The sequence below is a fragment of the Numida meleagris genome, chromosome 1 (genome assembly GCF_002078875.1).
Source record: "Numida meleagris isolate 19003 breed g44 Domestic line chromosome 1, NumMel1.0, whole genome shotgun sequence".
Lineage (NCBI taxonomy): Eukaryota > Metazoa > Chordata > Aves > Galliformes > Numididae > Numida > Numida meleagris.
This window is the reverse complement of record NC_034409.1, coordinates 121882537-121900637: the sequence shown is the minus strand read 5'-3', so window position 1 is coordinate 121900637 and position 18101 is coordinate 121882537. Positions and strand designations below refer to the sequence as shown.

The 18101-nt window shown below is 43.5% G+C and overlaps 1 protein-coding gene across 2 annotated transcripts in view; it reads right to left on the bottom strand.

The window, feature by feature from the left end:
* Nucleotides 1-18101, bottom strand: part of ARHGAP6 (Rho GTPase activating protein 6) — a 304111-nt gene that overhangs the window by 142308 nt on the left and 143702 nt on the right. Inside the window, exon 1 of one of the 2 annotated variants that reach the window (XM_021410656.1) lies at nucleotides 13600-13725. The exons of the other annotated variant lie outside the window; for it this stretch is intronic. Within the exon in view, the coding sequence (XP_021266331.1) occupies nucleotides 13600-13644 (45 nt within the window). The 5' untranslated portion in view covers nucleotides 13645-13725. Of the gene's footprint in view, nucleotides 1-13599; nucleotides 13726-18101 lie in introns of those variants that run through there. 2 annotated transcript variants of the gene reach the window in all.

Here is an 18101-nt window from a genome sequence, read left to right as displayed (position 1 = left end):
ACATGGGACTAAGAAGTGGCCTACAAGATCATGGGTGACTCTCCTCACAATATTAAATGGCAAACACAGTTTTGATCTTGCAGTAAGGAAGACGTATACAAGCATTAAAAGAAGATGCCAGAAAACAAACTATCAAAGCAATTAATGACCTGAAACCTTCTGGATAAATTATTTTTATGCATCAGATTCAGTCTACGTGCTGCAATAGGGGCATCCTTCCGCAAGCACAGCTGTGAGCAAAAGTGCATCAATGTTATTACTTCAAGTTATTTGCTTCAATTATATTTATATCTTGGTTCTTACATTTTTCTCCACAATGGCTTCATTCCTGGAATTTGTGCAATTACTTCTGCCATTGTCAGAACTGCAACTATCTAATCATTTCTGTTGAAAGATAAAAGTTACCACCGAGAAAGAATGTTTTTAAGGAACAGTATTTTAGGGGAAGAATTATCACAGAATCACAGAATGTCAGGGATTAATTATCCAAAACTCATATGTGAACTCTCAATTAAAACAAAAAACAAAAAACACTGAAAATGCTACAACCAGAAGTCACTATTAAGCATTATGTCAAGGAAGGTAACCTTGTGTTAGAAAGTGGCAAGGAGCAATCTTGTTTACAAAACACAAGAAATCCCCGCACTCATAAAGAAAACAGTTCCAAATGGATGACTAAAGGTGGTCTCAACTAGTTAAGTGTACTCATGCAAGAGAGAACAGCTTTTCTGTTGCACCCTCAAGAGACAAACGCATGATTCCCTCTCTCTGACCCATGTGGTGGCTAAGCTGGTGACATTAAAAAACAATTATAATGGGTTGACTGGGTAATCTTGTCAACAACCTCAAGTGAAACACTACCAGTAGAGAAATAGAAAAAAAAGAAAAAAAAGAAAAAAAAAGAGGATATGCAAATACAGCACTAAAACACACACAGATATGCAACCAGTAAGTTCTAACACACACACACACACACACACACACACACACAAAAGAAAGACATAAGACAGACATGCTTGTGATTATGAGTTTCTCTTTTACAAAAGTATTTCTCCTTTTGCATGTGGCTCCTCGCTAAGGCAAGGGACAGGTAGGTCTGCTTTCTGGCTTGGTGTTTGCTCTCACGGCTGTGTCAGCAGGCTTACTTATAGGCCAGGAAGATTTAGATGAATTTATAGCTCAATGCCTGAGTGCTGCTCTTCAGTAACATTAAGCAAGCAAAGTTGCAGCTGAAGCCACCAGGAGCTAGCAACCTCCAGGACGAATGAAAACCAAGCCACGGGTTGTTATTTGAAGAGCCAGCTGAAAGGACTCTGTATTCAGTAACTGCTCACAAGCTGACAGGGGGTTTCCTTCAGCTCTTTTTTGAGTCTCAACTCAATCTCTCTACAAGGAAATCTTCTAAAGCATTACAGCACAGGCTGCCCAGAGCAGCTGTGGTTCCCCATCCCTGGAGGCACTCAAGGCCACGTTGGATGGAGCCCTGAGGAGCCTGAGCTGGTGGGGGGCAGCCCTGCCCATGGCAGGGGCTGGGTGGGCTTTGAGGTCTCTTCCAACCTAAGCCACTCTGTGATTCTATGATTACATGCACCCAGAGCAGGCCTCAAGCAGTGGCACAGACCCACTGAAGAGCTGGTGCCCCTGCGATGACTGGCTGCTCTGCACACACTGGTCATGGAGAAGGACACCAGTTGAACCATCTGCAAAGCTGCATCTGCATCCTCACTGGAATATGGTGTCCCCACTGCTACCCACTTGAAACGAATGAGAACACAGCTGTAGCCTGCTACTCCTCAGAGGCAGCAATGGTCCTAACTGTCGGTCTTCAAGAGATGCACTTACATATGATGTCATGGAGCCTGAAAGCACCACTCACAGGGCTGGCACCATGCAGCCCACATGTGGCATAGCACAGACAAAAACACAATCCTGCCTAATCATAAAACATAACTATAATGAGGTGACAGGCAATCAGTCGATATTTGTTTCCTACTTTTTCTTCAAGCAGAGAAGGTCTGAGGAGATTAAAAGCTCACAAAATGAGCCTACTTTGACCAACTCAATCAAAAATGCCTGTTCCTTATCTGCTTATCTGATTGCAGTTACATATTTGTCTAAGTACCTAAGCATGTACCATAACAAGTGAGAGCATCTGTTCTTACCTTGCTCTGTTCATCTTATTTCAGTTGCATTCATGCTTGCTTTAAAATGGATCCATACAAGTAGGAGGAAGACAGTCCAGGTAGTATCAGAGAGTTAATATGAATAGTAAGACACAATAATTCCTCATGATAACTCCATTAACTGCAGGTACTTATCCAAGAATAAATGTGACCTGCTAATCTCCCCTTGCTTTTGCATGCTTAATAGATAAACAACAATTCTACTCGTTTAGCAGAAATACAAATAGTATTACCAATAGCTGAAAAAGAAATTTTCGTGCCAGAAAACAGCAAGATGAGTCACCATGAAAACAAGACAGTTATTTGCTAAAGCCAAGGACACACACACTTCTAACACTGTTACCTCTGAATATACAAAAAATGCATTAAACACTACTGAACAAGCTAAGTACAAGTTCTGCTCCTAGCAGTTCCTAAGATTGATTTCATTAAAAACTATGGGAATCATATACTCAAAAAGGAGAAAGGGCAGCATAAATGATCAACTCTAGGAGCCTGTCTGCTTTCTTTAGCAGGGATAGGCTCTGTTTCTGATTTTTAGTTAGCAAAGACAGCTCTAAAATGACAAGATATGTTTCAGATGCACACTCTAAAATGTTCAACTCCACTGTGTGCAGATTGCAAGAGAGCAAATAAACATTTATTTGCCTTTCATAGCGAGAAACACAATATGACATACTTCTACTACTACTCTCTCCAGTATAGATTACACCACAGTATCAGCTAATACAAAAATGTCAATGGTTTTAAAGAAAATGTATAGGACATGCTGTTTTAATGAAACCAGGAATAGAAAGAGGATTCAAATTTCTTTTGATCACACGAGAATTATTGAATTATTGAGAACTAAAAGAAATAGATAAAAAGATGTTTGACAGGATCCTGTTTTTCAATTGTAGTAACTATTTAGGATTTCTGTGTTGGAGCTAGGAGAGAGGCACATGGAGCACACAGGAGAGAATGAATGATGCAACAGTGGAGATGACATATAAATGGAAATGGGAAGAGGAAATGCATGAAAACCTTCTTTAAACAAAGACCACATGTGTAAGCCTAAGAATGCTGAAACCATTCTCACCCCTGTTAAGCAGCCACGTGAATACCAGTATTTTCAGATGTAATCATTTAAATCTACTCCCATAGCATGAGCAAAGTTGCAGCTCTGCAAAAAAATTTCAGACAGAGCACTTGTAATATATGCTGTAAACAACACATCAATCCTTGTGAAAGGCAAACTTGATGTAGACCAAAATAGCACCCTGAAGAGAAGAACAGCAGCAAGATAGAGGGTCAAACACCAAATCAAATGTCTCTCACACACAAGAATAATCAACATCATGCAATGATAATCCATATAAGCCAAGGAAAAAAAAAAAAAGGAAGAGAGAGGAAGAGGGAATCATTTTTACTTCGATCTTCTACATCTTTGCAACTGAAGCCCTCTATCACAAGTGAATTTGAAGGGTTCAAAACAGAGGCCTGGCAAAATTAAAGGAAATTATTAAGAAGAGAGAACCATATGAAGACCGTAGGAGAATTCTATTTAGTCTATATTGGAGAATGTACATTAGCAAATTAAATATGAACACACAAAACCTGAGAGAAGAAACAGGAAAACCTGCTGTTTCCTGTTATTTTTAGTGGAAGGAATGCCATAAATGGCAAAACACAACACAGAGTAAATAATTATTTGTAGCCAGTTGCACTGTATTTATTTGAACACCAAAGATGTAGTGCAGACTAGAAAACCGATTAAAACGTGTAAGAGATCACTTAAGAGAGCTCAAAAAGCCATCCTCAGGAACACGTTACTGAAGGAAAGGAATTCAACTATGTTTCTGCAGATGGAATTCCTTTTTCAGGCATGAATTCTAAGCAAAGGGCAAATGATTTAAACAACTGGTACAAAATAAGCCAGAAGAAAGATATATGTAAACTCTGCTTAATGTTACATGCAAGTTAAGGTATAAGGTACCATATTTATAGTCATAGATAGAAACTGTAAGGGCTTCCTAGCAGTATTGTTTCTAGACAAACACTTTGGAGTTATGTTTAGGGACAGAAAAAAAAAAAAAAAAAAAAAAAAAAAAAAAACAGCTTGCTACTCAATAGACATGCTCTCTGTGTTTATTTGAATTACTCTCTATTTACTGTATGGAGAGAAATACTGCCTTTTACCATTTTCAACCCCCCAGAGAGAAAAAAAATAGCTGCAACAGTATATACAAGACTTTTGCTGCACAGTAACAATTAACGGGTATTTTCTATTGGCAACAGTGTATGAAGAATACAGCCTTAGGCTTCAGCTAGCTCAGTTTGCAGGGCCAGCTAATAGAAAAGATATCCTTCCAAATTCAGCTTTGCAGACTTGAGAGTCACTGAAAGACAATAAATTTGAGAATCCTAAGTGTCATTTCATCCCAGCACTTTATAGAATGTGTCTGAATTCCACTATGACATATTTAAAATAACTGACATAGGTCTTGCTCACCTGGATTTTAGACAGCCTGCACCAATGCAAATACAGAATTAGATGACCTTGAATGCCTAATGGCAATGCATAAATGAAAAGTGATACAAATTGGTGTGGCACAGTATGGAAAAAGCCTACATTCACCCCACTACAGGAAGGGACACAGACTTGACTCCAACTCAGTCTCAGTGATGGCCTAAAAGACATACTGGCGTCTTGAATTTCTGGTAGAAATACTGTTCCAGCACTGAAGAATTTAAATACTCTCCAGCTACTACTCTATAGTCCTCCCAATAAGTAAGGTATACACTTCTGCTCATCACAAGCACCAATAGCAGCAAAATCTCCAGATTCGTAAAGAAAGAATCAATAAACGGAGTCTCCTAAATTTTGCATATCAAGGAAGGTTTTCAAACACTATAGAGCCATCAGATAATTAATTAATTGAAAGGACCACTTCTGATGCCATGAACTACCTTTATTTGGATTATTAGTCTCCATTAGTAAACTCACAGCAGAGAGAACTTCCCCCAGGAAATAATTAGCCAGAAAGTAATGGTCATCTGATTAGCAATCAGAAAGGACAATGCCATCTTTTCTGTAAATGTAACCAACACAAACTCTCTTGGGAAATTTAGTAACAAAAGCATTTGACAAATTGCACTGTTTGCTTTTCTTTACCCCTATTCTTTGTGATTCTAGTGGAGATTAACACCTCCTGTTGCAACACTTTTATCTTAAATTCCCATAAACACAGAATTTGATACTGCTTCATTCAATCTGTGTGTGTGATCACGTGTGGAAAATCCTGACTTAAAATGCAGGTGCATTCTGTGAGAAGGTAGGTAAAAATCAAGTTCTCCACTTACCATCAGTCTATTCTCTATGCTGTATTTCAGATTTAAGACTATTTAAGAACAGACCTCTTGAATACATTTCAGGATAAGGTCATGCAGGAAAATTACATATATATTTATACTGACCTACAGGGCCACACATGTGGGAGCAAGTGAGATTGGTTACTGTTTGCTCCTGGATCACTTAGGCTTCATAGAATCATTAAGATTGGAATCATAAAATCACTAAGGTTGGAAAAGACCTCTAAGATCACCTAGTCCAACCATCATCCCATCACACCATGCCCACTGACCACGTCCTTCAGTGCCACATCTACATATTTCCTCAACTCCTCCAGGGGCAATGTCTCCCCCATCTCCCTGTTTCAATGTCTGACCACTCTTTCCAAGAAATTTTTCCTAATACCAAACCTGAACCTCTCCTCGTGCAACTCGAGGCCATTACCTCTTGCCCTCTGTACATCACACACAGCCTGTTTGCACCCATTTGTCCAGATGTGCTTAGATGCTGAAACAGGCCATGCACCTGACTATGAAAGCACCCACGAGGCAAGACCACAGAAACAGGCATCTGGGAGAGGAAGCAGCCAGCTCACTGGGGTTCCCCATTACTCATATCTCTGCTTGCAGCTAGCTCAACATCATCTCCTGCATTCTGCCACAAGTTCCTCAGTACCATGCTCTGCACTAAAACAAATCACTTGCCTTTTTTTTAATTAAAAAAAAAGATAATTTTCTTGGGGATGGGGCATGTTTCAAATACGAAATATACACAGCTACAAACAATGATGTTAAAGGGATACATAATAGTAGCATGCAAATATCAGCGACAGCCTGAAATAATACAGGACATGAATATTTTACCAAGAGGAAAAAAGGAAACATTTAAGGGCAGAGTACCAATAAGAGGATGTTTTACCCAAAGGTCACTGGAAAGTGAGACAATCTGCCAAGGGAAGCATAGGGTGTGGCTTCTACACAAAGCGGGACCCAACATCTGTTTCAAGACCCATGACATACTTCAGAAAGAAAAGAACTGGGCTGCAAGCACCTATGGCTTTCCTCCTACACAGGCTGAGGTTTGCTTTGTCTTTTTTTTTCTTACAGACAGCACTAGGTACCATGTGAACTCAAGACCCTCTCCCTCCCACAATGCTTAAGTGTATTTTCAAATTCTTTAAGTAGGCTTAATATCTGTATTTCAAAAAAAAAAACACCTCCAGATTCTTTTCCACAGCTTGTATTTAAACAACAAAGTACTTTGCACGACTCAGAATATGTATTAAAAGGATCAGACTGGAAGAGATACAGTAATCTACTCAAAATGAGAAGAATTTCAGCCTGCAATGATACTGCATCCATATGTCAAGTCATGTAGAGATGAGCATTAACAGGAGCTCTTACAGATCACTGGGTTAAGGGAGAATGTAATCAATATTAAATACCACCTAATTTATGTCTCTAAATCAATTCTGACAGCCTAGACAACACAATAAGCTTTCTAAATCCATAAACATTTGCAAAAATCATAGTCTTATCAAGGCCAAGAAAAAATAACTGCATATTTCAGGAGATACAGACACTCAAGCCAAAGTCTGGGTGCTATAGATCAGATGTCTATGGACATGCTCAGTCACAAAACATGCTTGATTTATAAAACAAAATATATATCAATATGTTCATCTACAGTAAACAAAGAAGCTGAAGACTTGCTATAAGCCAGATGAAATACACAGTACAATATTGTCATAAAATCACAAGTTCATCTAGGGAGTGTAGCCATGGCAGATTGAAAATCAGGTGCAGATAAACTAGTGTACAAAAAATACATGGGTTAAATGCTATTTTAAAATAATCAGTTCAACTGTATGGTGAAATACCAAACAGATTCCAATATCACTTCCAAAGACTCATTCAATTGGTCCAAAATCTAAAGCATCTCCCTATGAAATAACAGCAGACCGCAGCACAGGTAGCTATAATTAGTACTTGCTCTTCCTGTCTACCTGAGGGCACTGCTGACTGGACAGACCCAAACTCCACTCATATTGCATTTAGCAAGTGAAAGCTACCCTGCAGTCTATTTACCCATTGCTGTTAATATTCAGTTTCCCATTAGCAGCTCCTAACACTTTTTGACTTAGTAGAGGATATATTCAGGAAATCCTTTCAACTGTGCACTATCGATAACGTCTCAGATAGCAATTATCTGAAAGAAAAACATTACTTATTTTTCTTCTTGAGCCAGTCAGTCCAGATAAGACCCAGGCACCTCCCACAGGAGAATTCAGATTTGACACCCCCATAGAGAAAGCAAATGCGAACCACGTGGCCTCATCAGCAGGGGCTTGCTGCAGAAAGGTGTTCATGTTCTTTTTGTGAGTAATACAATGCACGCACACCTCCTTTATTCCCTAGACAAGAAAAAGCCATTTCACTTCACGGAGTGAAATGGCGTTCTGTATTCTCAAATATCGCAGTCAGGCAGGAATAGAATGAAATGCAAACTTGGAGTATATCTCTTCCAAGCCACCGAGAGCTCAGCCACGCTGCTGCTGCAGGAGCAGACACAGCATTGGAAGGAGAGCAGAGGCCAGCAATCTCCTGGCCGCATCGCTCAGCAAATGACAAGGGTATGTGGCATCCTTGTAAGGGACAGTAGCTCAAAAGACTCATTTTCCCAGCTGTCCCTCCTTCCAGCACGGTGCAGGCTGATGATTTTGGCCACAGGTGACCTTGGTGCTCCCATGAACCTCATCAGTATCAAAGGGATGAAGTCTTATTCATGCAGCAGCTTTACAAAGTACTATTGCTGGTTGGTTAAATTCCCTCAAGAGATGTGAAGGCAGTGGAAATTGTGCCAGGTGGGTATTGTTACCGATTGTTACTCAGCTATTTCAAAGCCAAAGGACCCTGCACCTCTCTGAATAAAAGTCCTGAAGCTCAAGTCACACCATTTTAATAATCGGCATCTCTGTAAGTACTACTACAAGAACTGTAGCCATTCTACAGTGACGGATGATACTAGGTAAGGACAGGCAGATGAAACCTAACGAAAGGTCAGCTTTACCTGAAGGCCACCACTACTGCACTCAAGGACATCTCCATTTCCAGCCAGTCTCTGGGGACAGACCTAACAGGGCCCACCTCAGTGCAGCTCTGCATCTGACCTGAGAAGCCTTGCCAAATGCCACCTGCATCGCTCCCCATCTTCTCCCCCTCTCACATGAGAGAAAGGCAGTCCATACACAAGTACCTGTGGAGAGCCCTGGGAACATATTAAGAGTTCAAGTACTGTAAAAATATGACCAAATTTGCTTTGTGCAGCTTTCCAAAAGCCTATGGCACACACAAGAGCCCATTGCGTCCCCTTCTCCTGACTCTGCACTGTTAACTCCCTGCTGCTTTGCACAGACGATAAAAGCTGACTGGACACATTTCAGAGTCCATCAATCCCAATCAAAGCTCAGCCTTGGTGCTCACGACAGAGCGACAAATAGTGCTCATTTCCTATGTTTATATACGTTCTTATGGGATTAGCAATAAAAGCACTTTCAAATGATCACATGTTTGCAACATGAATCATCACTGTCAACGGGAATTTCATCCTAAACGAAAAAGGAAGGATTGGGCTCAAGAGTGAACCAAAGCCATACTCCTTCAGCAAACAGTACCACATGCACGCAGTCAGTGAGAAGCTGAGGGCAGGATGCCAGAAGGTGAGCATGTAACCATTGCCCTCCTGCTAATCATCACTTCTGTAACTCGCTTATCTGATGAAGTTGGAAGTGTTCTTCACAGTTTCCTAATTAGAAAACAACTACAGAGTGAATTAACCTTTTAGAACTAGTTAACTCTGCTGGTGAGTACCCGGGGCATTAGAAAATATGCAGCTGTCTCCTATGGAGCAGAGATTTTTAACTTTTAGAGCCTGGTGGACAAGAACCTACTCTCACGCCTGAATCCCACCACACTGAGATTGACTGCAAGAGCACACTGCAGGTGGTCTGCACATACGCTGTTGGTCTCCTGGTGTGCTCCACTCCTGCTTGGCTCCATTCTGGAGAGCCTGTGGGGAATGTGAAGCAACCAGACAAATGGCCCTAGTGACAGCAGCCCACTCACAGCAGCCCTTTTCCTGAAGGGCCACCCAGCTTTTTCTCATAGCAAGAGTGGTGGGGAAAGAGTCTGGGATGCTCCAAAGAAAGAACAGCTGGGGACAGCCTTCAACTGCAAGGACAACTTGTGTAGTCTCAAGTCCATTCCCAAAGGGCCCTGTTGAAAGGACAGGATGGGATCAGGCCAGACGAGCAATCCTGGCAAGTTCTATTCAGCCCCGGGCAGCTGACTTTAGAGCACAGAAAGAAGTTGACGGTATTAGTTCTGCAAAATAAATTACTTGCAGGATTTATTACCATCGTTGCAATAAATGTGGTCTGCTTGTGGTATCTAAGAGTTGTTAAAATCTATAAGGGGTTGAAGGCTCAAGTCATCAAGCAACGTGTCTTGAAGTCAGAAAGGCAAGCGGCTCTGAAAACACATTCTTGCAAAGGGCAATCAAGTCCGCAGGAGCACGTCAGTACTTGGGTCCTCCTCACAAAGTGTTTTATAGCTCTAGCTTACAGTTTTAAAGTGTCACCACCAGTCTCACTACTGCACTCTGAATTATTCTGTAGACTACTTTTTTTTAACAAATAACAATTAACATTACTACAACAAGGCTAGAAAATGTTTTTTTTAATTCCTTCTATACCCCAGAAAGCATTCTGCAGTTCACCAAGTTTGTGAGGGAAACGGTGACACTGTTTATTTTGCTTTCTGCACCCTTCCACTTGGATTGCCATATTTCAGATGGTAAAAACAAGCAGAAAGTCTGCCCACGTTACCAGCAAAGGGTCAATATGACAAGGCAATGCCTGTAATACTACTGGAGGCAGGGAAGGATCTTTCTCTTCCTGAAACACTGACATCCGAATTGGAGGTGACCTTAAGCCAACTGATACTTGTGTCCTTCAGGCACCCAGCTGCCCCCTCTTTCTAGTCATAGCTCAGCCTGGCAGAAGCCCAGGTTTCCTGCCCAGAGGAAGAGCCTTGCTGCTTGGCTCCAGATGAAGCCTCTTCGAAAGCCCTGGTCCTGTCCATGCTCTCCAATTCCCCAGTGAAAGACAGGCAGGGTTCCCCTGTCAGGGCAAGCACCCTCTCCCTTGAGGGAAATTGCTTATGGTAAATGCTGGAAGACAAACAGATTAAAGATGCTATATCGAGATTCATGTGGCTATATCCAAATCAGACCATACTTCAAGCTTCCCGCTTTGCCCCACTGAGAGGTTTGTTGTGCAATCCCAAAGCTATTTTTAGTCACTTATGTAGAAAACTGCATTCCAAATTACCAGTGGATCTCTTGAAATAAGTATAATACAGCTTTCTGATGTTTGAGCCAAAACACATGGCACAGTTTTTTACGCCCTCTGTAAATGCTCCTAAGATATAAAAACTGAAGAAGAAATCTCATGTAAGGAAAGCGACCATCCCTCTTCACTTCATGAAATCATTTGATAAACGTTCCCAGAACCTCCGAAGATCTTTATATCAGTTACAGCCATCACAATTTCAAAAATAGCTTATAACTCAGAGTGAATTCAGCAGAGAATAGCAGATGATTAATCAGCTAACCTAGACCTGAAAATTAATGGGTATTGCTTGGTCAGACAACATACAGCGAGGGTGAGATATTATTTAACTCTCTGCAAGTGTTCATGAAAACACTACATAGATACGAGCATCAGAGAGGGAAAAGAGCTTTAGTGATGCGACTCAATGCAGGTGTAATTTCTTTCTTGTACTCACCTTTAGTAATACATCTTTATACTTGTTCAGCTAACATTTATTTTAACTTACTTTTCACCAACAAAAAACGTTCCAGTTGGTTATACAAACTATATCTACTGGAGCTTTTCGGTGAGTCAACCCCAATGCTCAACTCAAAGTGTAATTGCGACATAATTATCAGTCATCCCACTCACACATAATATATGCTGGATCAAACATGCCATTGGTTAACACACGATCATCACAGCAGGCATGAGAGTCTTAACATCTTCATTTGCGTGAACTATAACTGCCAATTCACTGTGACATTTTGGAGCCGCAGCGGCCTCTCGTACTGACTCAGGCTGTGGCCCATCCAGCAGTAGGTACTAGGGAGAGGAGGAGCTGGTACTGGGGCCTCCATCTCCGAACCAAACAAACTTCAGAAGCTTACCTAAAGCTGACTCTAGCTCGGTCCTGAGGAGCCCAGTGGCATCTGAACAGGCGCCAGTTCCCATGCTCCCACACTGCCCCGAGACACGAACTGCAGAACAAAGCTGGGAGATCTGCCTCAAAAGCACACTGCTGGTCTGAACTAACACGCAAAGCAGATGCTTCCTTACGTACTTTTATGGAAAACACGAGACTTTAATTACCAGTCATAAAAAGCAGAAGAAAAGCCCTCCACACAAATCACTATAATTTGCTCTGCCAATAAATTAATTGCTATTAAATACTATAACACGGTATAATTTTTATTTCACAGTAATCAAAACAATCCAAGAATGTGATTTGTACTTAGACCATATAATTATTCAAAGTTAATAAGAACAGCACTAAGAACAGTACCGAGTGCTTCAGGTCAATAACCATTTGATTTTGGTTGGGCTACTCGTAGACAACGTGTGCAAGCATGGACTATGCAGAGCATCAATCTATCTAGAACCACATTCTCTAAACTAATCAGTAACACCACTTGCAAAATCCACTTATCTCCTACGTGTACAAGTAAATGCTACATATTACTTTATTATTCGATTTTTTTTTAAAGTAAAAAGTATTTTATTCTAAAAGAGCAGCATTTCAAAATATTAGAAAGCATTCTCAGGTGCAGAACTTCTCCTTTGCTGCAACGTATAGCGTGGTGGTTGGCAATGGTCACCCGGTTGGTGGCTGGCCATCCCACTCCTTGCTCTGCTGCCCTGCACCGAATGCTGCTGGCTGGGGGCACTGACAGCCGACTGGCGGCAGCAGCCATGTGTCTGCAGCAGGTGATGGTGAGAGAGCCAAGCACAGCCATGGGAAGTACCAAGTCTGAAGTTTCATGCAGCTAGCAAGCCAAATGGCTCTTCCAGATCCTCAGTGTGCTTAAATAAGTACGGGCCATCCGCGTACTGAAAGAACAGGTTCCTATTCATCGGGTGCACGAGAACGAGTTCCCCAGTGAAATCCCCATCACTGCTCATATGCAATGCAAAAGTTCCCTGCTTCTGTATGCCTGTACAACAGCCCAGTGGGTATGACAGTACTCAAAAAGAAACGCGCCACCAAAAAATAACAACAAAAATCCCCAAGCCTCCTTCTACTCTGGGCTGCGAGGCTTAAGGAAGAAACAAGGAGAAGGTGACTTCCAGGGCTAGCACCGCAAACCAGGCGGGATCGCCGCAGCCCAGCACCGGGCGAGGAGACCCGAGGGTTGCTCGGCACCGACCCACAGCTCCCACGCGGCCCCAGCACCGGCGCTTAAGTGCCGAGCATCACCGTGCGCATCAGCGTGGACGGCAGCAGCATCGCACCCCGCACGCTTCTCTCGTGCCGCCGCTTATTTACGAGTTCAGCAGAAGAGGCAGCCGGTTGATTTTATGCGGCTTTTTTTTTTTTCTTCTTCTTTTTTTTTTTTTCTCTTCTGCCCGAGCAACTGAGAAAATGCTCCTAATAAGGTTCGCAGAAAGGAAGCGGCTTCTCAACGGCGCTAAGCCCTTGCGAAGGAAACAAAAAAACGCGCTCGCTATCATCCGAAACGCGGGGGCCGGCGGGGCCGGGACAAGCAGCGCCCAGGGGTGCGGGGCAGCGCTGGGGCAGGGGCGGGCAGCCCGCGGGACCCTGCGCGCCTCCCGAGCGTGCTGACGGTTTTTTCTGCTGCGGTCCCAACCCCGCGCACGGGACGGCCGAAGGGAACGGCCCCCAGCCCCAGGCGGCCCCCAGCCCCGGGCACCTGCTCGGGGCCGCCCCTCGGGAGCGGCACCCGCAACCAGCGCCGGCCCCGCACGGCACTCACCGCGTAGCGCAGCGCCGGCCGCTCGCCGAACACCGAGTCCCCCATGGGCGCGGGGCTCAGCTCCGCTCGGCTCCGCTCCTTCGGGGCTCCCGCCCGGCAGCCGCCGCCGCTCCCGCCCCGCCCCGGCAGCCCCGGGGAGGAGGAGGAGGAGGAGGAGGAGGAAAAGAAGGCGGAGAAAGGGGGCCCGCTCTCCGCCCGCCGCTCCGCTCGGCAGCACCGGCACAGCCCCGACAGCGGCACCGCCGGAGGAGAACCCGGTGTCCAGGGTCATCCCCGTGGTTCGGGATAGAGGAACGGATACAGCTCCGGGGTTTTAGCCGTTGTTTGTTTGATCGCTTTCTTAATACGTGTACTTGGTAAGGTGTGATTTCGGAGTCCCTGCCCACGGCGGGGGTGGAAGCTGATGGTCCTTGAGGTCCTCCCACCCCAAACCAATTTGTGAAGCCACGATTCACACAGAAAAGGAAACAAGTTCTAAATGAAAACTGTACTCTGCTGTGTTATAATTAGAAGCAACTTGCCTGGGGAGACTGGGGCATTGCCATCCACGGCAGTGTTTAAAAATACATAAACTTTGGGCAGTGATCTAACCAAGGAGACCTGACCTTAGGCCTGGGCCAGGCTCGATGCTCTCCTGCTTCCATCTTCGCGATCATTCCTCAGTGCTTTGCAGAAACCTGTCACAACTGTATGTCCCCCAGTTACTATGAGTCTTCCTCCACGGAAACAATGCATGTGACATGAATGAGCTTCCCTGTTTTTGACTTACAATCCAGGCAAGCACGTTACCAGCACGTTGCAATACTTGCAAACAAAGGTAATATCTTTCTTTGCCACATTTGGGTAAAAACTCAGGCTACTTAACCCAGAACACACAGGTTGAGCCAATGTTCCTGTGCACACTGCTGGGTAAGTGCCGTGCCCAGCGAGCTACAGATCCTCCATAGGCCTTCATTCCCATTGCAGGGGAAACATCTTTAGAGTTTCCATGCACAGGGAGGGAATTTTTCAGCTCACTTCACCCTGGACAAAGCATGGAATAACTGCATTTACCCATGAAGCCCATTGTTGTCTCTTCATCTGTGCTTCTCCTCTTCCTGGAAAATGAGGCAGGGAGGTATCTGAGCAATTGCAGAGAATGCATTAGAAAGCAGCACCTAACAGAAGCAAATATTATGTAACGAACATTTCAAATCACCAGGCCAAAAAAAAAAAATAAAGCCAAGAGATAGAGCAGAGCGCCTGGTTCTCCATTCTGAAGTTCTGCTTTTTACTTCTTCCAGTGAACACTCCACACACGCCCTCTCCTCTGTGTCCCAGTGCTTTTCCCCTGCATGGCAGCTGTGGCATTCAGCTGCAGGAAGCAGCGAAAAGCAGATGGAGAGGCATGCAGTATTTCTACCCCAAGCTGCATCACCACCTGCTCTTTAGCCCTGTCTGCTGGCAATGGTCAACACAAAAGGGAATGCTGAACCTCAAAGAAGGTTGGGATTAAAACCTGGGGGCTCCGTTTCAATAAAAACTCCGAAATGAACAGTACAGAGGAAACAGAAATCCACAGCAAAAAGTTACAGGAGAAACAGCCTGGCAAAGGCACAGGTGCAAAAGAAACAGAATAATTTGGTACAAGGCAGAAAAAAGCAGAATAGCAAGAAGATTACGAGAGGAAAACAACTAAAGGTGAGGTTTTGCAGATTGAATTTATCTGCCCTGGCAACTGATTGTCAGCAAGAAGCAGTTCAGTCTGTGACCCCTATGTGTCCCTCCACCTCCTGCCACTGCCTCTTTAGGTGCCCGCTGCAGAGTAGTGCAGCAGAATGAGCACACAGTTTGCTCCCATGCAGCAGGCTGGGTCAGCTCACCAGGAAGATACGTGCTGGAGCTGGCACAAAGCACTGCGGGAGCTTGCAGGGTTGGGGCAGGGTGCTGGGGGCAGCAAGAGGTGTGCAGCGGTGTGGGTAAGGCTGAAAATAAAGAACATGCAAGCAGAAAAAAAGTATCTTCTTTTGCAGCGCCAAGGAAAGAGTTGTGGTCGAAACTTAGCAGAGAGGTATGCATTTACTAGATGTGGTGGTTGGTGGGTTTCTTTTTTTGTTGTTCACACTACCAAAAAAAAAAAAAAAAAAAAAAACCCACAAGATTTTTCAAGTATTTCCATACTTAAAATTATAAAGCATTTGGTATTTTGCAGGTTTCAGAACTGTAATAGTGCAGTTCAACACTCTTCTGTACCTAGTAACAAAGTGTAAAAGCAACTGCTAATTAGAGAAGGTGCATTCAAAGGCCAGACCTTATGGCCAAGGAGTACCCCACTTCATATTTCACAGCATTTGGAGCACAGCCCAGGTGTGCAATGAGCAGCTCCGGGCTGAGCTGTGCTACTTGGTTTCTCGCTATCATCTGCCCCTATTTTAAGCCATTTTGCCCCTAGCATTAACATGCCAATCCTTCACAGAACTTCAGGCTAACTTTTCCTTTTTCACGTTCATTTATGCTTTGTCCCCCGTGTTCCTTCCAAATTTCCTTCCTCCTTTATTGACCTGATAATGGCTGCCCAATGGATGCATGCAACCCATGGTAGAAAGCGCACACCTCTTAAAAGTTCAGCTTCTCTTAACAGGTCTTACAAAGCATAGTAGTTAACTTCCTGCACACTAACTCCAAGGCTACTCAATCAAGAAAAAGCTATATAAGACAGATTTTTTTTTCCAGTAACTTATTTTAAATCTGTTTAATTGTATGAGTCCTTGCATTTTTTTGCATTTTTCATGGTTCCTGTTGTGGCTGTTCTCTACACTGCTTTAAGAAGCTATAGTGCATGTTTTATACCTGAAAATGTAAATTACAGTAAAACCTTCACTCCTTCTCTCCTACTTATCACTTACTGTTGACAACAGGAAAGAAGAACGAGCAGTGTTTCAGCTACACTTTAGTTGCTTCCAACCTAGCATCTGGTAAATAAGTAAGTGAGTTTTATAGTGTTGATCACTGCTGATGCCAGTTTTTGTATTTTTCAGCATTGCTCTGTGGACTAAGTGCCTTTTCCACACTTATTGCTCTAAAACAAAAGAAACCAGCCCTACAGCTGCAGACAGCACGCAGCTATGACACTGGAGAGGAACGGCTTCTCTGCTCCTCTGACATGACTCCTGGAACAAATGACTCAAGCTGCCCAGCGTCACATCAGATGAGGTACAGAAAAGTCTCCAAATCCACCCTATAAAGGGAGGGAATTTAAACACCTACAGTTGCATCTCAGGTTATCACCCTAGGCTTCCCTGCAACGTGGGAAGAGGCAGACACGTCCAATGGACAATTTCTGTCATTCCAAGCAGTTATCTAAAACAGGTCAAACAAACTGCTCCCCAGAAGTGCCTGCCCAGGACACTCAGTGCAGATGTCTGCCCCTTGGAGGGGGAAAGCCACCCTGGGAGCTGCAAGGTACAGGCTCAGCCTTTATATCTTACTCAGAATTTGCAGGAAGGTTCTTAACAGCCTCACTATCTTGATTTGTTTTTTATTCCAGTAAGCAGCAATGCTTACCTGGTGCAAAAACAGTCCACGTTTTCAGGTGAAAAAGCTTCAAACAAGCGCAGAGGTCTTGTTTTTCTTGACCTTTCTAATAGCTTTATGAATGCAGCTTCCACACAGAGCTAGTTCCAAATCTGGAAAAGGCTTGCCTCTGTGGCTGCTGAACCAGGGCCAAGCGTGATACTGGCAGCACACTTCTTCCTTAGGGAATCAGCACTTTTCTTATTCCGGCCAAATATTCATTTGGTCAGTTACAGTGTAAGTCTATTTCCCAAAAAGAAGAGAGAGGAAAGATGACGGGCAAGTAAATGAAATGCACAATCGTCCATTAACAGCCAGGAATCAAAATTCAGGAATAATACACTGTAAAAATCCTTTGTTCAGAAATAGCCTTTTTGTTGTTGTTGTTTTAAAGAAGTTCTTATTTGTTATCTATCAAAATACGTTGATAGTTTCTCTCCAGTTTATAACAGAACTAGGGGAAATGATATGTAATGCCTGCAGCTCATCTCACTCAAGGAGACGATTTTTCACAGTGGTGAAATATATCTACTTAGACAAAATAAATCGTATTTAAAAAGAATTTGATCACTGTAATTGTCTGGATATCTGAAGCCCCTTTATATGAGAAGAGCACTGGAAGCCCCTTTATATGAGAAGTGCACTAGAAGAGCATGACGCCATCACAGCTCTTAAGGCATACAGGTACCCAACTGTTATTCCTATCAGCAGTGAGGAAGCTGGAGTTTCATTCTCCCTATTCCTAGGGAGCCAGTACAAAGCAGTAGAGGTTGTGTTCCTCAAACACAGCCTCTCCAGGTGGTACAAACAGAGAGGAATCATACTGTGTGCACACCCACATTGTGGTCCAGCACTCTCCAACTCTGCAAAGCCCAGGAGAGGAAACCAGGCCCCAGATTGCTCATTCAAACCTGCAGGCTGCTCTATGGAGAGGTAGTAGAAGCATCTGT